The sequence below is a fragment of the Labeo rohita genome, chromosome 17, assembly GCF_022985175.1.
Source record: "Labeo rohita strain BAU-BD-2019 chromosome 17, IGBB_LRoh.1.0, whole genome shotgun sequence".
In the NCBI taxonomy this organism is placed as follows: domain Eukaryota; kingdom Metazoa; phylum Chordata; class Actinopteri; order Cypriniformes; family Cyprinidae; genus Labeo; species Labeo rohita.
In genome coordinates, this window is record NC_066885.1 from 10695242 (window position 1) to 10718142 (window position 22901).

Sequence of the window (22901 nt, forward strand, 5' to 3'; positions counted from 1 at the left end):
TCGTCTTCCTCCTGCAGCCCCTGCGTCTGTGCTGGCAGGATGGGAGCGGTGGGCTGCTGAAACACGCCCCGTATGATGCCACACATCCAGCACATCATTAGAGGAAATGATGCACATTTACATGCTCGGCTGGCCGTTGTGTCATTGAGAATGAGGCAGCAGCGGTGGCGCTTTCCGAGGGATCCACCCCCTTTCCGCAGCACTGATTCCTTCGCCCGATCGAACGCACACACTCACAGGCCACTCCTAGACTGGGACTCGCCTGCCATCTGTTGTTTAATGGTCTCCTGTAATGGATCCTTGCCCCATGAGCCCAGTCTTTTCTCTAAGGGACACGTGCAGACCTACAGGCCAGAGAGCTCACATTGCACCGGTAGATCAGAGACTCATAACCTAGCTGAAGATGAATGAGGGTGCATGGTACAAACGAGGCTATAGTTGCATGGTGGACTCTTGCTGGAAACTTGCAGGATTTCCATCCTGCACAGTAAACAAGAACCCTAAAATATGATGATTTGACATATTTTATGTGCAGAACAATGTATTTAGTATCAATAATTCATATAATAATTATAATATTAATAAATAAAATGCATGAAAAGTCATGAGCGAAAATAAAAAAGAAAAAAAATATTTTAAAGATAATTAAATATAAAACTATAAAAATAGTGATATTTTAATTAAATAAAAATAATAAAAGAAATTCATTTTAATCGAAACTCTGTCCCCCTCAAGGGCATAGCTGAGCTAATGGTTCAGGAAGTTTGCAAAAGAATATTAGGTGAGAAGGAAAAGCGATGGGAGAGCAGAGATGGGATCTATTTATACCAGGCTGACAGAGCGGTTAAGAACTTCATCTCGTAGCTCAGATGGCACGATTGCTCAACTGAGAGGGGATTTGACAAGAAGCTACGTGTCGATTAGAGATTATATTGCATGCTTCGGTGCAGAAAAAAGTGATGATGTGACCAAACAGTGACATTAAATACAATATTGTGGAAGGGTCTTACAGAGAGATCCTATCTCTGGACTCGACATGAACTTGTGCGGGCGAGAGGATATTTATGAAGGTGAGTTGTTTTTATATCAATGACAGCTTAAAGAGCATTTCTCTAGCAAATGACAGAAAATTAGAGGAAACCGCAGACTGATACGTCTGTCTTTGCTAAAGCAGAGAACTGCGGTGGTGTGGTAGATAACCAATGTGGCCAACCTCTCTTGTACAGCCCACTGTCTCACTAAAGGTTAATTGAGTCTCCTTTGGTTAATGAGTGACAGGGCCTTTCTTAGGTTAACCAGCACACAGAAGCATCTTTTAGACATAACCATCCTCAAGTAAAAACTGTGACCGACCACGCAAGACCTATCTAAATGTGTGGAGGTGTGACGGCACAAGCATATGCCTCAGAAGATGTGGTGGAGAGCATTTTCAGGTGTGTACACGAACACACTCCACATTATATACAATCACCTACAAGAATTCACCCCGTTTTGAAATAGGACAATGATGATAAATCAATTAATGGTGCTATTAAAGCTGTATTCACAGTGTGTAGTAATTACGAGATGATAACGCATGACATTCTACTCAGAGCTGTCCACGTTCTCTGAGGTAGCGCTTAAATGAATCTGGCGGTGGTCAGGTGGTACAGCGGTCACATGGTCCACATCGTAGCTTTCACAACATTTCAATTTGTAATTATGAGTTCTGCAGGCACTTGAACGCTTTGGCGTTGATAGTATTGCCATAGAAACACATAATTCAGCTAGAATGTCATTTTCTCGTCTCAAAATTATGATAATTACGACATGGTGTGAAAGCATCTTAACTTAACTGATAGTTAGGGTTAAGGATTTCAACAAAGTTTGGCCTTTTCAGGCAAGAATAACATCTCAAATTGTGCTTTTCTACATGATCGCACTAATGATTTACTTCTTGTAGATGATCTTTTTAGGCGATCGCATTTAAGATTTTCGTTTTGTGGATGTTAAAACTGGCAAACAAATCCTAAAAAGATACACGGCCAGAGAAATCCAAGTTTGGCCTTTTATAGAATGAATAATATCTCACATTGTGTTTCTCTTTGTACAATTACTTCAGCAATTGCACTTTTCATCTTGTGGACGATAAACCTGCAAACAAATCCCAAAAGGATGCACTGTCAGAGTAATCCAAGTTTGACCTTTTGTGGCATGAATAACACCTCAAACTGCGCATCTTGTTGCGCCATTACTTTTCTAAATGATCACACTAACAATCTTTGTCCTGGGGACGTAAAACTGCCAAATCTCAACAAGATATACTGGCAGGGGAATCCAGCTCTGGCCTTTTCTGGCATGAATAACATCTCAAATGGTGTCTTGTTGCGCTATTACTTTTTTAAGCAATCACAATTACGATTTTCATCTTCTGGATGATAAACCCAGCAAACAAATCCCCATAAGATACCCTGCCAGACGAATCCAAGTTTTGTCTTTTCTGGCATGAATAACATCTCAAATTGCACGGTTTGTTGTGCTAATATTTTACCAAGCAATCACACTTACGATTTTCGTCTTGCGGATGATAAAACTGGCAAACAAATCCCAAAAACATACACTGCCAGAGGAATCCAAGTCTGGGCTTTTCTGGCATGGATAACATCTCAAATTGTGCGTCTTGTAGCTATATTACTTTTCTAAATGATCACACTTACGACTTTCGTCTTGTGGACAATAAAAACAGCAAACAAATCACAAAAATGTATTCTGTGAGAGAAAACCAAGTTCGGTCTTTTTTGGCATCAATAACATCTCAAATTGTATGTTTTATTGTGTAATTACTTTTCTATGCGATTACACTTATGATTTTCATCTTTTGGACGATAAAACCAGCAAACAAATTCCAAAAAGACACATGGCCAGAAGAACCAAGTTTGGCCTTTTCTGCCATGTATAACATCTAAAATTGTGCGTCTTCTTGTGTTACTACTTTTCTAAACGATCACACTTAATTTTCATCTTGAGGACGACAAAACCAGCCAACAATTCTCAAAAACATACACTGGCAGAGAAATCCAAGTCTGGCCTTTTCTGGCATGAATAACATCTCAAATTGTGCATTTTGTTAATGTTAATATTTTACCAAGTGTTGACAGTTACGATTTTTGTCTTGTGGACGATGAAACCAGCAAACAAATCCCAAAAAGATACCATAAAGATCTTTTTAGGCAGAATTTCGTTTTGTGGACATTAAAACTGGCAAACAAATCCTAAAAAGATACACTGCCAGAGAAATCCAAGTTTGGCCTTTTATAGCATGAATAAAATCTCATATTGTGTTTCTCTTTGTACAGTTGTGCATCTTCTTGTGTTATTACTTTTCCAAACAATCGTCTTGTGGACGATAAAACCGCCAAACAAATCCCAAAAACATACACTGGAAGAGGAATTCAAATTTGTTTTTTTCTGGAATGAATAACAGCTCAGATTGCGTGTGTCTTGTTGCACTATTACTTTTCTAAGCAATCACACTTACAATTTTCGTCTTGTGGACGATAAAACCAGCAAACAAATCCCAAAAACATACACTGCCAGAGGAATCCAAGTCTGGGCTTTTCTGGCATGGATAACATCTCAAATTGTGTGTCTTGTAGCTATATTACTTTTCTAAATGATCACACTTACGACTTTCATCTTGTGGACAATAAAAACAGCAAACAAATCACAAAAATGTATTCTGTGAGAGAAAACCAAGTTCGGTCTTTTTTGGCATCAATAACATCTCAAACTGTATGTTTTATTGTGTAATTACTTTTCTATGCGATTACACTTATGATTTTCATCTTTTGGACGATAAAACCAGCAAACAAATTCCAAAAAGACACATGGCCAGAAGAACCAAGTTTGGCCTTTTCTGCCATGTATAACATCTAAAATTGTGCGTCTTCTTGTGTTACTACTTTTCTAAACGATCACACTTAATTTTCGTCTTGTGGACGATAAAACCAGCAAACAAATCCCAAAAACATACACTGCCAGAGAAATCCAAGTCTGGGCTTTTCTGGCATGAATAACATCTCAAATTGTGCGTCTTGTAGCTATATTACTTTTCTAAATGATCATACTTACAACTTTCGTCTTGTGTACAATAAAACCAGCAAATAAATTCCAAAAGACACATGGCCAGAAGAACCAAGTTTGGCCTTTTCTGCCATGTATAACATCTAAAATTGTGCGTCATCTTGTTTTACTACTTTTCTAAACGATCACACTTACAATTTTCGTCTTTTGGACGATAAAACCACCAAACAAATCCTAAAAAACAGACACTGGCAGGGAAATCCAAGTTTGGTCTTTTCTGGCATGAATAACAGCTCAGATTGCGTGTCTTGTTGCACTATTACTTTTCTAAGCAATCACACTTACGATTTTCGTCTTGTGGACACTTCCAGAGAAAATCCAAGTCTGGCCTTTTCTGGCATGAATAACATCTCAAATGGCACATCCTGTTGCGCGACAATTTAACTAAAGTGATCACACTTACGATTTTCGTCTTGTGGGCTATAAACCTGCAAACAAATCCCAAAAACACACACTGTCAACGGAATCCAAGGATTGACTTTTCTGGCATGAAAAACACCTCAAAGTGTATGTCTTGTTGCACTACTATTTTACTAAGCGATCACACTTTCGATTTTCATCTTGTGAATGATAAAACCAGCAAACAAATCCCAAAAAAATTCACTGCCAGAAAAATCCAAGTCTGGCATTTTCTGGCAAGAATAAGATCTCAAATGGCGCATCCTGTTACTCTATTACTTTTCTAAGTGATCACACTTACGATTTTCATTTCGTGGACGATAAACTGGCAAACAAATCCCAAAAAGATACACTGCCAGAGGAATCCAAGTTTAGTCTTTTCTGGCATGAATAACATCTCAAATTGTGCGTCTTGTTGTGCAATTACTTTTCTAAGTAATCACACTTACGATTTTTGTCCTGTGGACAATAAACCAGCAACCAAATCCCAAAACAATACACTGCCAGAGAAATCCAAGTTTGGCATTTTCTGGCATGAATAACATCTTAAATTGTGCGTCTTGTTGTGCAATTACTTTTCTAAGCGATCACACTTACGATTTCCGTCTTGTGGACGATAAAACCAGCAAACAAATCCCAAAAACATACACTGCTACAGAAATCCAAGCCAAACATCAAAAATACTTGAGTGTGTCTACACCATTTACATTTTCTTAAATTTAAAGACCTGCTATTATTATTAATGTTTGCAACTATGTCAGTACATACTACTATTTGTTAAACATACCCTAAGGCTCATAGTTGAGAGTCCTTGCTCAAATTGTTGTGTGCGTGCTCTTTCCCCCCACTGTGGGCTCAAAACTAGGTAGTGTTGAGTAATTAGCTCCATTTTTCAACAGAACGTGATAATTACTTTTGATAAATATTTGCATAATTGAACTACTAAGTGCCTCGTCCTTTTTTCAGTCCCTCTACCCAACCCTCCCTTCCAGTGTGCTGGAGGTTAATGCTGTTCACCAGCACACAACGCTCCTCGAGGCTTCTAGAAAGCTATGCAATGCAAAAAGGATAATAGCTGTTCTTTTGTTGCGTGCGGAAAGGTGTCATACATTAACAAGGTTACCATAAAAGCAGTATATCACTATTACACAAGAGGGAATTTATTATTAATTGTATAAATGTTTATATAAATGTGTATACATGTATATTCATATACAAGCTCAGTGGCTTTCTACTAAGCCAAGAGTGCATAAAAGCAGAGGTCTGGCTCTATTAACTGGAAATCTCATGGAATAATATTTCAGTTGCTCAGGGGCTTAAAGAAGAGTGAATTAAAGAGATAGAGTAAAGGCAAGCTGAGAGGAAACCAAAACCAGTGTCTGTCTTCCTCCCCACACCTTTGTGATATCAATAATTCCTTATCTAAATGGATCCAGAGCCGCCCGTAACAGCTTTTTGATTTTGTGTGAGACCATGCCAGGCCTCATAAATAAATATGAGGGGAGGTGGGGGAATTCTGGGATGCTGTAGTTTACCTCACGGTGCAGGAGACTCTCGCTAAAAGCCCTGGCACAGACTCAGTTCGAAGGGCACTGCCAACCAGTCACGGCACAGCACATCGGATACTACAGCCCAGTGGCGTACGATAGACTTGTGAAATGAGGAGGCAGATTCCCTCTCTGGGTTTCGGCTTTTTAAGTCTGATGTATATTAATAACTTCTATGTTTTAAACTGTAATGTTTTTTTTTTTTTTTGTAAGTTTAAGCCATATAAACAACATTTACCTTGCAGTATTAACAGGAAACTAACACTAAGAAGGCTTAAAAAATCAACATATATACATTTATTTATATGTATGTGTTTATGTATGTGTATATATTATATATATATATATTTTTTTTTTTGATAAATATTTTATGTAGAAATATTAAGTAAGTACAATAGCTACAGTATATTTCGATTCAAAATAATAAAAAAATATTTTATTAGAAGCATTTCCCTCCCATAGTCAATTCCAGGGAAATTTGGGCAAAAAAAATAAATAAATAAATAAATAAAATAAATAAAAATAAATAAAAAAATAATAACTTGGGGTGGGGGGAATAAATAATAATAATAATAATAATAATAATATTACAAATAAAAAATACATGTCTGCAGACAAAAAAACATATCAGACTTCATGATTACTAGTGATCAGAGGCAGATGTCTGGGAGCCAATCATCTGGGTGAATTTAGTTGGATGACTTGTTAAAGGCAAGTCATGTGAATTTTTTTTTTCATGTCCTCTAACTAAAAACACATTAAACAACTTTTTTGGGACGTTTTCCAAATTTTACATGCATCTTGATGTTTCCAGCCACTATTTTTTATTAAATATCTCAAAATTCACATACAAATACACAGATGGAAACCTGACTACTTACTTCTTATATTTTTTGACATCTCTGGTTTAATTTTGTATTGTCATAATTTTGTAAAGTTGTATTTTCTCACCCAAAAACACACTGTACTTTCCTCCGCAAAGAAGCATCCCTGCTAAAGCGCGATGAATGATGTTCATGAAAAACACTTGCACTGACCTGACACAGAGCATACAGAGATTCATTATTCTTGCACAACATTAGGAGCGCAAGCTTCACCTAATCTACATATCCACACACTCTCACACAGAAACGATAATGGAGTGAACGAGAGACAAAAGGAGAAAGCCAGAGAATTGAGGGGACTTTTATTGTGACACAGAGGCAGATGGATTATTCTCCCGCCGCACTGAGCCCAACGAGCCGTGACGGGTCCATCTCCAGTCCCCGACACACAAAACAGCGACGTCTCAAATGCTTCTTACCTCGCAGCACGCACACACGCAGCTGGAAAAAGAAAAAAAACCCCTAAACCTCCGCAAGCCAGTCGCGACCTGGCTAGAATTACGTAATGTTGCAGCCAATGCTGCTGTCATTCGGCAGGGAGGGATGGGGATTGTGAAAGAGAGAGAGAAAAATGGGAGGCAGGAAGGCAGTGAAGCAAGAAGTCAGACTGATCTATTAGAGCTAATAATTACAATAATAAAACTGTAAAGATGCAGTCATCACCCTAGAGGCGTTGGGTACAAGCGTAGCCCTCTCAAGGTCAGACGAGGGAGGGACGCTTTTTAACGGTTACCTGCTCAGACTCCGGCTGAGTGATTACAGGTTTGAATTGTCCTTCTTGTTCAAGGTCATTTCACCATAACTGGGAAGTTTTGTGACCTTGACCATACCTGAAATACTAAAACGCAACGGGATTTGCAATCGCCACAGTGTGAGAATCCATTAATATATTAGATTTTTAGATTTTCGGAAGAAACCCTCCATCCAAGATGTAGATGAGTTTTGTTTCTTATTTGGAGAAATTTAGCATTAAATCACTTGTTCACCAATGAACCCTTTGCAGTGAATGGGTGCCATCAGAATGAACAGCAAGTTCAAACAGTGGATGAAAACATCACAATAGTGAGCAAGTGATGTAATGCTACATTTCTCCAAATGCGTTCTGATGAAAAAACAAACTCATATAAAACTTGGATGGCTGGAGGCTTGGTACGTTTTCATTTTTGAGGTAGGCTGTTCAACTGCCTGCTGTTCTTCAGGAAAATCCATCAGGTCAAACAAATTCCTTGGGTTTTTCAGCATTTTTGTGTGTTTGAACACTTTCCAACATTGACTGTGATTTTGAGATCCATCTTTTTACACTGAGGACAACTGAAGGACTCGCAACTATTATAGAAGGTTCAAACACTCACTGATCTTCCAGAAAGGGGTGAAAACTTTTTGAAATCGATTATCAGAGTAAATTTAACTTGTTTTGTCTTCTGGGAAACATGCAAGTATCTTTTGCAGCTTGTGAAGAGCAGTACTACAAGAAAAAAAAATAGTATATTTAGGCAAAATAAGAAAAATGTACACATCTTCATTCTGTTCAAAAGTTTTCACCCCCGGCTCTTAATGCATTGTTTTTCCTACTGGGGCATCAGTGAGTGTTTGAACCTTCTGTAATAGTTGACATGAGTCCCTCAGTTGTCCTCATTGTGAAAATATGGATCTCAAAATCATACAGTCATTGTTGGAAAAGGTTTAAATACACAAAAATGCTGGAAAACCAAAGAATTTGTGGGACCTAAATGATTTTTCTGTAGAATAGTGGGCAGTTTAACTGTTCAGGACAAAGAAGGGACTCATTAACAACCAACACAAAAAAAAACACAGCTGTGGATCATTCAGGTATTAAGAATCAAGCTTATGTAAACTTTTGAATGGGGTCATTTTTATAAATTGAACTATTATTTTCTCTTGTGGACTATATGTAATGTCTTTTATGTGAAATATCTTATTCAGGTCAGTACTAAAGAAAAAAATAACATGTATTTTGTATGATCCCTCTTATTTTGATAAAAGAATAAAAACATTTTGCAGATTCTGCAAGGTTTATGTAAACTATTGACCTCAACTGTATTTCAGTAAGAGACATTATGTATGTTATATTAAGCCATACACGTCTTAATATCTTTCTATTGTACAAAATGTTCTTTATATTAGAAGAAAGCTTCTTTAGATTAAAATGTTCCCCACACTAAGAAAAAAAGGGTTTTAAGTTAAGAACCGTTCACTGAAAGGTTCTTTTAGGGAACCAAAAATGGTTCTTCAATGGAATCATCGTGAAAACTCCTTTTTGGAACCATTATTTTTAAAAGTGTTTTTAAAATCATATGTTCGAAAAGTAACAAATCACCTCTTCTCAAAGGCTTCATAATTTAAATGGCCTTGCTACTGTGTAATGTGAGAAAACAGCCGGATACGAACACAAAACATTGGAACACAAGCTGATAGATGATTTGATCAGGTCATCCGCAGAACAGAACAATTATATCCACCAAAATGCAAATGCCTGTCAAAACATTTCGGAGACGGAGCACTTTCAGGATGACTGCTCTGACGAGAGCCACAAAAGTGCTGACAGAAAAGGACAAGAGAGACCACAGCTTCTCTCATGTGACATTAACCCTGTCGACCCACAGTGACCTAGACAATTACTGAATAACAGCCCCTGTCTCTCACAAGGAGCAGCCTGCAATAATGACTTGAGAAAATGTGATTTGCATCATTAAATTGAAGATAGATTAATAAAATCAACATTTTCCGGATTATTTCCAATTGAATATTCCAGTTTCTGAAACTGCTAACTTCCTTATCGCCCATTTGATGCATCTACGTTCTCAGACAGGCAGAAAAACAAACCTCTTTTCCCAGGTCTTCTCGTATGACCTGCCTGATCTCCTCCATACTGCTCTGTGGCGCTCTGCTGTGTAGGATCTTCAGCGTGCTGGTGTACTCCTCAGGCAGGAGGTAGTCCAGGGCTCCCAGGTGCTGTCCTACTTTAATGAAGGTGCCTCTGTTCGCACAACACAAGTCCAGGAGCCTCTCCGCCGAACGCCTGTGAACCTGAAGAAAGAGAAACATTTAAACAAAGGCAATTCATAATTAAGCCAATGAACTTACTGATAATTTCTATTTTTTTTAAAAAGCTGTGCTTTTAAACTTTCTATTCAGCAAAGAATCTTGAAAAACTGTATCAAAGGTTCCACAAAAATATTTAACAGCACAATTGTTTTCAACATTGCCAAAAAAAAAAATGTCTCTTGAGCAAATCAACATATTAGAATGATTTCTGAAAGATCATGTGACACTGAAAACTAGAGTAACAGCTGCTAAAAATCGGGCTTTATCAGGAAGAAATTACATTTTTAAATATTTAAATATATTTTTAAATAAAAAAAATATTTTTTTTTAGTTTGCAAGAAAATCCAGGAAAGACAACAAACACTGTTAATTATTAGCATATTAATTTGGTATTAATTATCAACGATGACATTAAAAAACAGTATAAAAGAAGCACATTTTGCTTGTGTGGCCTGCATTATTGCTACCACTACAAAATTTAAAACATACACACACACACACACACATACATTATACACACTGGGTTCCCACCCCGTCATCTCATTTGTCTTAAATGCTGTTTAAATGGGACGTCAGTTTTACGGGGGTCTTTGTGCTGTCCCGTCCCAACACCAGCTGGTGGAGTTGATAGTACTCTTGGAGGGACGTCCCTTTGGGACCAGAGCAAATAAACTGCCGTGAAATGAGCTCTCTTAACCCTCTCACCCTGACAAAAGACAGTCTTTTGTGCTCCAAATGGGGCCGCATATGAGGCCGGTCGTCCGATTCGAATCATCCCTCAAAAGACAAAGTCTACATGCACCTAATTATACTGGGTGGGGAGTCTATATGTGTGTGTCGTCGTGTGTGTGCAGGGATTAAACTGGGCCGCAATGATCTGGAACAACGTTCAGCATTTTGATTCAAAAAAGAAATACAAATATTGGTAGTCTTGTCGATGAATTCCATTTCCCATATGGTCCAGTTTGATCTAATACAAAGATTTGTCTCCAAATTCATTCCCTGAAAAAAAACTTTAAAGTTCATCACATTAAGCATTATGTTTCCCTTTAGGCAGCAACAGACATTCATAGAAAAGAACAGCAGTGTTCTCTAGAGCAGAGTTTTTCAAACTTTTCGATGCCAAGGAGTCACACTAAGGACAACTCAGGGACTCATATGCAACTATTACAGAAGGTTCAAACGCTCACTGATGCTCCAGAAGGAAAAACGATGCATTAAGAGCCGGGTTGTAAACCTCTGAAGAGAATGAAGAGGTTTACTTTTTTTTTTTTTTTTTTGCCAAAATATCCTAATTATTTTTTATTTGGTACTGCTCTTCAGAAGCTACAAGTAGACAAAATAAGTACAATTTACCCTGATCTTCAATTTCAAAAGTTTTCACCCCCCAGCTCTTAATGCATTGTGTTTCCTTCTGGAGCATCAGTGAGCGTTTTAACCTTCTGTAATAGTTGCATGAGTCTCTCAGCTGTTCTCAGTGTAAAAAGATGGATCTCAAAATCATACAGTCATTGTTGGAAAGGGTTCAAATACACGAAAATGCTGAAAAACCAAAGAATTTGCGGGACCTGAAGGATTTTTCTGAAGGACAGCGGGCAGTTTAACTGTTCGGGACAAACAAAGGACTCACAAACAACTATCACTAAACAAAAAAACACAGCTGTGGATTATTCAGGTAACAACACAGTATTAATAATCAAGCGTAGGGTCATTTTTATAAATTCAACTATTATTTCTCTTGTGGACTAAGGAAAAGTATTTTAAGTGAAATATCTTATTCAGGTCAGTACTGAATAAAAAATAACATGCATTTTGTATGATCTCTCTTATTTTGGTAAAATAATTAACATTTTGCAGATTCTGAAAGGTGTATAAAACATCTCATTTCAACTGTATTTGATCAAAAATAACGTAAAAACAACAATATTGTGAAATATTACAAATTAATTTGTTTTTAAAGTTTTCTATTTTAATATATTATAAAATGCAATTTATTCCTGTGATGCAAAGCAAAATACAAAGCAGAACACACCCACTTTTTTATACTAAATAAATATATATTTTTACTGTTTAGAAATATTCTCAGAAAAATTACAGACTACTATCTTTTCGCCCCTGTTATTTTTAGATGTGTAAGAGTGAAACACTTATTTAATTAATTCATTTTATTATTATTATTATTATCATCATTATCATTTTTTGACAGCCCTAAAAAAAGAAAAAACTTGGGGTAAAAGGACCCAGTCTAAACCCCACCCCAGTCTAAATTATATATAATTTTTATACATTACATATTTTTCTTAAATATATACATCAATTTGTGTGTATTTATATATACATATTTATTACACACAGTACACAAACATATTAGGCAAACTCAAACTTATTTGGTATGCGATTAATTGAGATTAATCGTTTGACAGCCCGTGTACATTTCGGTTTTAATTGGTTGTTTGTTTTTTGTTTGTTTTCATGTGATTCCAACAGTAATAATTATGCTTTTTTTTGTAGATGCAGAAGAGGGTCATGCCTAGGCACCACAAGCACCATAAATTTTAGGGTTCCTCCACCTCAAATATCTTTAATACCCCTTGTGTTTTTTTTTCTGGAGTGTTTCCTCAGGCAACACCCCCTCAGGTCCAAAAAACTTCTTCGGATGGAGGTGATATTTCTGACAGGATGTCGAGGGGAGAGTAAACACACTTCTGTCAGGCAGGATTTGTCGTTAATCCTCACACGCAGCGGATGGGAGATTTGAAGGTTGTCCTATGGGCATTTTCCGCAGCACTGTTCGAGCTCAGCTCCACTGCCACCGACGGCAGCCCGGGCCGGCCGGCTTTGCGGCGCGCACAAAACCCCATTTTCCGTGCCCGGAGAAGCCAATAGGATGTGACAGCTCGGAGATAATTACGAGGGTGATGAGAAGACACTTTATTTCGGCGGATACAAAACATGTGCTTCTCGCCTTCCCAGCCCAGAGCCCAAACAGGCTTTTGATGGTAAGGATGTGTCGAGGAGAAAGGCAGGGCTAATAAGAGACGAAGGAGGCAGTAATAACAGTCATGATCTCCGCCTGCTCATCTTCAACACCTTCTATACTGGATCTGTGGAACCAATAAAGCCAAGTGGGGGGACGGCGGCATGGGAAAAAGGATAAGAAGAGGAGGTCTACCCTTTTTTATTCTTTGCTGGCTAATCCCCCGGGGAGAGAAATCTGTGCCACCTGCCATCTTACAGTCCTGGCACTTGTCGACGCTATTGGCAGGCAGTCAGGCTTCCTCCATTTTTCTCACTATTCCAGCTCCTCGTTTCTCCCAGCCACCCGCGGCTATTGCAATAACACGGCCCGTCCACTAGGGGCGACACAGAGAAACGTGCCGGCTTTTTATAGGGCGTAAAAGGGAAGGCGAAATAGATTATTAGGATCCTTAAACATCTTGTTTTCAGGCCTCATCCTGAATTTCTGCATTTTTACACGGTAACTTCCAAATCAGCACAGGAAAGGAAAGCAGAAAGGGACCTGTTTCTCCAGAAAAAACTGTTTATAAAAAGGCCAGCATTTACTGCGGCAATTTACCGCGAGCCAGCGGAGAGCGAAATAACACAAGAGCGCTCTTCGTATCTGATGAGGCGTCAATCATGTCTTCCATCAAGGCAATGCTGAAGAGTCTTTTGTCACAGGAGTTGTTCAGCAAACACAAGTGTGACAGCCAATCAAGTCCTCACTGCAGCACGGGGAGGCACAGGAGAAGCCCTCCACATGTTCTGAGTGTAATAAGACAGGCAAACTCAGCAGAAAGCGCTGATTTTATGTGGGCAGGGGAGAGAGAGAGAGTTAGATATGGATGAAAAGATCACACATGGATGGATGGACACACACACACATTTCTGATATAAGCTCTGCCTAGGTAAAGACACCTCACCAGGAAGACTATACTAGAATATTGTGGGGGGTACAAAATGTTCCCTGTTGGAGTTTGCTGGTTATATCATTTAGTAAAAAGATTTAAGCCTTATTTATGCCTTTATTTGTTTACCAGAATAAAAAAAAAGACCAACATTTTACAGGATCCTATCCAGAAATATACATTTATATTCATAATTTATATTCATAGAATTTAGTAAAAAAAAGAAAAAAAAAAAAGATTTCAATCAAGAGCTTGAGATCAGAATCAAATCAAATGAGGACATCTGAATCGGTACCAAACACCACAGAACTTAAAATAATAATACAAATTAATTAGAGGTCACTATTTAGCAGGTATTTGCCTATTTTTAGATAAACACTGTAATTTTTTTTTATTAAAAATTTAATCTACATTGTTTTTTTGTTATAATTATCCCTAAAATGATGAAAACAAAATTGAGACTGAAGTTTAAACGAAATGATTTTTAAAACAATACAAATTATTTAATTTATTTAAATAAAAATAAATTAAATCAGTCAAATATAGACAATTACAAATATTACTGACTAAATATTACATACACATTATATTTAAATGTAAGTTAATTTTACACCTTCATTTGACTACCAAAAAATAAATAAATACATTTAAAAACATTTTACAGGGATCTATAAAAAAAATAAAATAAAAAAAAAATTATGCATTTTTTTGGAAATATCAATAGCATTTGTAATGAATCTATATTCATAGAATAGAATATATTTAGTCAAAAAAAGAGAGAATCAAATCAAAAATCGAATCAAGAGCTAATAAAAATAAATTAATTTATTTAAATAAAATAAATTAAATCAGCCAAATACAGACTATTTAAAATATTATTTATTAAATATTATACACATAATTATATATACATTTAAATGAAATGAAATGAAATGAAATTAATGTTTTACACCTTCATCTGATTACCAGAAAAAAAATAAAGGAAAACATTTTACAGGGCCCTATAAAAAATTCAATTCATTCATTTTTTAGAAATTTTAATAGCATTTGTATTAAATCTATATTTATAGAATTTAGTCAAAAAAAAAAAAAAAGTGAATCGAATCAAGAATCGAATCGAGAGCTTGCAAATCAGAATTGAATCAAATTAGGACATCTGAACCAATAGTATTAACCAATAGTACCAGCCAATAGTACCAGCCTTATTATTAAGACCACAGAACTTGAAAAAATAATACAAATAATTTAGAGATCATTATTTGGTAGAAATTTGGTTATTTTTTCGATAAACAGTGTGATTTTTTTTTAATTACAAATTTAATTTACATTGTTTTTTTGTTATAATTTACATAAACATCCCTAAAATGATGTAAACAAAACGTTTTAAGTTCAAGCTAAATGATTTTTTAATGATAAAAATAATTGAATGTAGTTTTTGGCCTTCATTTAATTACCAGAAAAAAAAATTAAGAAAAGGCCCTATAAAAAAATAAAATTCATTAATTTTTATTAAATCTATTTTCATAAAATTTAGTCAAAAAAATAGAATCATGAATCGAATCGAACTGAATTTAAATGGACAATTTAGTTTGCATAGTTTTTTGTTATAATTGATATAAAATATCATCCCTAAAATGATGTAAACAACCTGAGATTAAAGTTTAAACTGAATGATTTTTTAATAAAAAAAATAATTGAATTTAAATAAAAATAAATTAAATCACCAAAATAGACAATTAATAATATTATTTATTACATATTACATATATAATTATATATAAATTTTTATATAAAAAACAATGTTTTATGCCTCCATTTGATTACCAGACAAAATTAAGATAAATAAGATATACATTCATTTTTGTTTTTTAATATCAGTAACAATTTGAATTTAATAAATAAAAAAAAAAAAGAGAGAGAGAGAGAAACAAATCAAATTGTGACATCTGAATTGATATCCAGCCCTAGTATTAAGACTATAGAACTTGCAAATAATAAAACAACATGAAAAACCACAGTAACAAATATAAAAAAAAATATAACAAATGTAGCCAATGGCCTTCGGGTGTATCTTTCATACTGATATTGGTATGGCTATCAGTTACTAAAAACCCATTATGGTCAACCACTAGGTTCATTTGGCTGACTGGTGATATTGACATTACAAAACCTAAGAAATGCCCCCTACGATAGAGTCTAACCAAGTTCAGATGATCCCAAAACAAGCTAGCTAAATTGCTTCCATAAGACTAGTTAATTTTCAAAACTGAATGTCCCTAAGTAAAACATCACGCTTCTCTTTTGCCATGTACAGTCTGTCGTCGCTGCTCTGTGGAGGCAAGGAGGCCCTGTGCAATTAATACCCAAGTAGAGCAATTCCCACTACCTCCCCATCACCTCCTCTACTGTTCTCTTCCTCCTCCCCAAAAAGCCCTCCCTCCCTCCCTCTATCCATCCCTCTCTCTCTCTTTTCCCGCAACCCTTTCATCCGTGGACAGAGCGGCACAAAGCCGGAGCTCTGACAACTCTCGTAATTGCCACAGACATTAATGACATATTTCAGCAGCAGGCAGAAGCCATTAGATGGCCTTTGAAAAATGCTTTGTAGGACCATCATCAGAGCATGTTATTGCCAGGGGACTAATGGGGAGGCAGCAGAGGTTCCTCTTATGCTGTCCCTGCTCTCACTGTGCACAAAACACCAAAGAATAATGATCAGTCTTACATCAAAGGAAGCATGAATTAGCAATACTGTCACAAACTTGACACACTAAGACGAACTGTTAACCTCAGCGCATCAATACGGCAAAAGTGCCAGGTCAAATCGTTGCTCGGCATTAAGAATAAATAAGTAAATACATATTTAGAAATCAATAGTTTATCACATAAATTAAAATAGCAAAATTATAGTTACATTTTATGGAACTAAGTTGACAGGCCAGCATTAATAAATGCAAATACAAATAAACAAATAAATGCATACACAAATAAATAAGATAGAAATAAATATAAAAACTAAAATGCATAAATAAAAAAAAAAAGTTAATAACAAAAATGCATTAAAATATATAGGTAAAAATAAATACATAAAAAATGCAATAAATAAATCCATGCATGGCAAATTACAACATGCACTACAAAAAATCTAAAGGCTATTAGTGTTAAGCAAACACTGGCATAAATATTCCAGACACTCTAATAATAGACAGAACGATGTTTCTTAGTCTCAGGGTCTACAAAATTCTCTTTATGGACAGTCTGTCACTGAACTGAAAGTATAAAATCAAGTATAAATATGTAAAAGTCAAGTATAAATAAATAAATCCATGCATGGTAAATTACAACATGCAATGCAAACAATCTAAAGGTTGTTAGTGAAAAACAAACACTGGCATAAATATTCCAGACACTCTAATTATAGACAGAACAATATTTCTTGTTCTCAGGGTCTATAAAATTCTCTTTATGGACAGTCTGTCACTAAACTGAAATTATACATCCATTTCTTTATTATTGAATGTATAGAGTAAATGTGGCACATGAAACTAGACACAACTTTTTTATTATTTTTCAAAGCTTGGTGTTAAAAAAAGCACTTTTTACAAAATAAAAAAAGAAAAGAAAAACACAATAAGTGATTTTTAAGCATTGCAATTATGCTGAACAATAAGAAATACAAATCAGTCCACAAATCCATAAATAATTCCAGTGCCAGAGACACTGAGGAAAAGTAGGGGTGAACAAGGTGCAGAGAAAATAGTATTTCCGAATAGAAATGAGTTTGTAACATTCACGAAATTCAAAACACATTCACCCTTGTAAACAAAAGTTAATCACAAGAGCTTTTCTTAACTTGGTAGCAACATGTTAAGCTAATATGCTAAGCTGACAGCTTGCTAACTGAAGGGCACGTAGAAAAGTAGTGTGTTTAGGTTTAAAACAACCGATTTGGGCATTTTTTTTCAATTTGGTGATGTTAGTGGCACCTAAAAAATGCATCACATTTAAAATTTTACACACAAGGCTTAATGCAAATCTACCATAGCGTTTTTGTGCCACGTCAAAAAAAACAAAAAAACTAAATTAAAGTTTTAAAAGATTGAATAGTTTAAAGTCATAATATTTTGAGAATAAAGTTGAAATGCTCCGAGACTAAAGTCAAAATGTTTCGAGAATAAAGCCGAAATTTTAAGAATAAATTTGAAATGTTTTGGGAATAAAGGCGAAATTACAAGAATAAGTCGAAATGTTTTAATAAAGTTAAAATGTTTCAAGACTAAAGTCAAAATTATGTCAATAAAGTGGAAAAAGTTGAGAGAATAAATTGGAAATGTTTCGAGCATAAAGTCGAAATGTTTTGAGAATAATCCCGAAATTTTTCAAGAATAAAGTCAAAATGTTTCAAGAATAAAGTGAAAATGTCTAAAAACTAAAGTCGAAATGTTTCAAGAATGACGCTGTAATGTTTCGAGAATAAGTTGAAGTTATGAGAACAGTCAAAATGTTTCGAGAATAAAGTCGAAATGTTTAGAGAATAAAGTCAAAATGTTTCAAGAATAAAGTCAAAATGTTTAGAGAATAAAGTCAAAAAGTTGTGAGAATAAAGTCAAAATGTTTACAGACTAAAGTCAAAATGTTTCAAGAATAACAGTGTAATGTTTCGAGAATAGGTCGAAATTATGAGAATAAAGTAAAAATGTTTCAAGAATAAAATTGAAATATTTTGAGACTAAAGTCAAAATATTTCAAGAATAAAGTGGAAATGTTTAGAGAATAAAGTTGTAATGTTTCAAGAAAAATGTTGTAATGTTTCGAGAATTATGAGAAGTCGAAATTATGAGAATAAAGTCAAAATGTTTAGAGAATAAAATCAAAATATTTCAAGACTAAAGTTGAAATGTTTCAAGAATAAAGTCAAAATGTTGCGAGAATAAAGTTGAATGTTTTGAGACTAAAGTTGGAATGCTTTAAGACTAAAGTCAAAATTATGTGAATAAAGTCTAAATGTTTCGAAAATAAAGTTGAAATGTTTAGAGAATAAAGTAGAAATTATGAGAATGAAGTCAAAATGTTTCAAGAATAAAGTTGAAATTACAAGAATAAAATCATAGCAATTAAAGTTATAATATTTTGAGAGTATAGTCTGCGCATGCTAATGGCCCGGATTGGGAGCAACAGAAGTTACCAGGCCACCGTAATTTATTTGAATATATGTGCGATTATTAGCAGAGATCATACCATGTGTTATACTCACAGGGACAGTATGCTTAGAAGTAATACTTCGTTAGGTCTATTTGTAATGCGCCAGCCACCCAATAATAGCAATAAGCTTTGTGCTTTTGGCACATTTAATATAACAACAAAGTCTCAGCTTTCAAAATCTGTCATATTTATAGCAAAATGCAAAGAAGGTGTCTTGCAAAAATGTGTTTTTCACACTCTTTAATGTGGCCTGACAGATCGCTGTAATCATGTGAATCAATTGTCTTTCAATTACAATGAGACATTTGTTTCATTAAATTATACTGTTTTCTTTGTAAAAATTCCACCACCTACTCTGCAAAAAACAATTTGAAACATTTCAACTATTCTCAAAATATTTTGACTTTATTCTTGTAATATTTTGACTTTATTTTCAAAATATTTTGACTTTATTCCTGTAATATGTTGACTTTATTCTCAAAATATTTCAACTTTATTCTCAAAATATTTTAACTTTATTCTTGTAATATTTTGACTTTATTGTCAAAATATTTCAACTTTATTGTCAAAATATTTCAACTTTATTCTCAAATATTTTGACTTTATTCTCAAAATATTTTGACTTTATTCTTGTAATATTTTGACTTTATTGTCAAAATATTTCAACTTTATTCTCAAATATTTTGACTTTATTCTTGTAATATTTTGACTTTATTGTTAAAATATTTCAACTTTATTCTCAAATATTTTGACTTTATTCTCAAAATATTTTGACTTTATTCTTGTAATATTTTGACTTTATTGTCAAAATATTTCAACTTTATTGTCAAAATATTTCAACTTTATTCTCAAATATTTTGACTTTATTCTCAAAATATTTTAACTTTATTCTTGTAATATTTTGACTTTATTGTCAAAATATTTCAACTTTATTCTCAAATATTTTGACTTTATTCTTGTAATATTTTGACTTTATTGTTAAAATATTTCAACTTTATTCTCAAATATTTTGACTTTATTCTCAAAATATTTTGACTTTATTCCTGTAATATTTTGACTTTATTCTTTTAATATCTTGACTTTATTCTCGTAATATTTTTACTTTATTCTTGTAATATTTTGACTTTATTCTTGTAATATTTTTACTTTATTCTTGTAATATTTTGACTTTATTCTCAAAATATTTCAACTTTATTCTCAAAATTTGAAATTATTTTCATAATTTGGATTTCTTATCTTATATTAATCTTGTAATATTTTGTCTTTATTCTTGAAATATTTCGACTTTATTCTCATAATATTTAGACTTTATTCTTGTAATTTTTACTTTATTCTTGTAATATTTTGTCTTTATTCTTGAAATATTTCGACTTTATTCTCATAATATTTAGACTTTATTCTTGTAATTTTTACTTTATTCTTGTAATATTTTAACTTTATTCTCAAAATATTTCAACTTTATTCTCATAATATTTAGACTTTATTCCTGCCATTTTTACTTTATTCTCAAAATATTATGACTTCAGCCTCGTAATCTTAGATTTTTTTAAATTGTTTAACATGGCACTAAAACGCCGTCGTACAAATCAATATAGGACATGAAAAACTCAAAAACTTTACAAAGACAAAATTGTACAGCTTGCACAAACTTAAATGGATAGTTCACCCAAAAATGAAATTCTGTCATTAATTACTCATCCTCATGTCTTTCCAAACCTGTAAGACCTTCTTTGCTCATCTTCACTATTTTAACGACGTCCTTACTACCTTTTTAGGCCTTGAACTTGGTAGCTGTGTTGCTGTCTACGTAGGGTCAGAAAGCTCTCAGAAAGCAGATTTCAGCAAAAATCTTAATTTGTGTTTTAAAGATGAACGAAACTCCTACGGGTTTGGAATGACATGAGGGAGAGTAATGACAGAATTTTCATTTTGGGGTGAAACTATCTCTATGTAAGATATTTGAGAACTAATAATTTCTTTAGATAACTACTTGAAAGTGACTAAAAACATCCCGTGTCATGTAATAACACCACCTCAGAGACTGCAGACTGGTATAGTGTTACAGCTTGCTGAACCACTCATTTTAAGTGAGAGTCTCATTGACTTTTTTCTCATATTACAAACATGTTTGGGGATAAAAGTGCAAATCAATGACCTCTAAAATGCTGGAGTCATGTATTACAGTCCTATTGATCAAGTAACCAAAGAATCGCACCTCCAGACAGCTTTAAACCTGAAGACCACAAAACCAGGTCTCATAAAGGCAGAACTGATAATAATAATAATGCTGTGTCCACTCATTTCTCTCTTTCACTTGTTTAATAAAGTGATTTCATGTATATGAAAGGTCTATGCGAAAGGAAAGCCACAAAAAACGGCTCGCTCTTCTGTGATCACTTTCGTTTGAGGTGAAAAGACACTCTGTGCACTTCCATCATTACACGGGGGCTTAGCCAGTCACTCCTTTTGTAAGCAAAGTGGACCGACATGCGTTCATAGAAATTGCATCTACTATTGCCAGGCAATTATTGCTTTACATTGTGACTTCATGAATAACTCGGAGGGAGTGGGCAATTTAGCGGCTGCCCAATCTCAGAAAATTCCCAGCAGTCAATAAATGCACACTAGACCATTAAAAAGCCCCTCTTATTCATCTTTCCCCCCACATCTGCGAGCAGCACCTACTACCGCCCATCTCAGTTTGAAATTGCCTGGCCAGATGGAGGGCTGTGGGGTCTGTTTGGCTAGCTCCTGGCGCTAGCAACAAATTAACATACAGTAATGAATTGCCCGAGTAGAACAGAGATGCACTTAGCCCTTTAGTGGTGATGCCGTCGAACAAATGGAAGTGTATCTCATTCGTGACAGACCTAAAACAAACAAAACCTTCATGGATTACTTTGCCCTTACGATTTACACATCTGCTTCACACGACGTGCTGTTAAACACGAAATCGTGTGTTCATCGCCTCAATGCAAGTGCTAGAAATATTGGCAGGGATTATTCAATAGCCTCTTAACTTTGGTAGGAGCATGTCTTCCTGTCTGCCACACCTAAATTTACGGCCATGCTGTGAAGCCCCTTTACAACTTCTGAAAGGAGACTCTTTCCGCCTGGTGGCTTTTCAATAGATTCAGATGAGCTTGCTATTATTCCAGACAAGCAACAGTGATTCTTTAGTCATGAGGTTAACTGGCCTATTTGCCCAAATCCATCGGAAGAAAGATTAGCCCTGATTAGAAGGGTAAGATGAGGTCAAAGGGCAACATCTGAAATGAACACAAAGCACCTGGAGTGCTAGCAAAGGGTTTTGTTTAATTATGCATATAAACATCAATCGCCCATATTTTCCATATATATATTTCCATATATTAAGTCCAATATACATATATTGGTCAAAAGTTTTTGAACAGTAAGATTTTTTTAATGTTTTTTTAAAGAAGTCTCTTTCTGCTCACCAAGCCTGCATTTATTTGATCCAAAGTACAGCAATTAAAATTAAGCATTACATTTTGGAAATATTTTTGCTATTTAAAATAACAGTTTTTTATTTGAAAATATTTTAAAATGCAATTTCTTCTCATGATTTTAAAGCTGAATTTTTAGAATCATTACTCCAGTCACATGATCGTTTAGAAGTCATTGTAATATTCTGATTTGCTGCTCAAAAACATTTATTATTATTATTATTATTATTATTATTATTATTATTATGAAAACAGCTGAGTAGTTTTTTTCCCGGTTTCCTTGATGAATAGAAAGTTTAGAAGAAC

At 34.6% G+C, this 22901-nt stretch overlaps 1 protein-coding gene across 1 annotated transcript in view; it reads right to left on the bottom strand.

The window, feature by feature from the left end:
* Window positions 1-22901, bottom strand: part of adck1 (aarF domain containing kinase 1) — a 164007-nt gene that overhangs the window by 97541 nt on the left and 43565 nt on the right. Inside the window, exon 4 of the mRNA XM_051132870.1 lies at window positions 9797-10000. Within this exon, the coding sequence (XP_050988827.1) occupies window positions 9797-10000 (204 nt within the window). The remainder of the gene's footprint in view (window positions 1-9796; window positions 10001-22901) is intronic.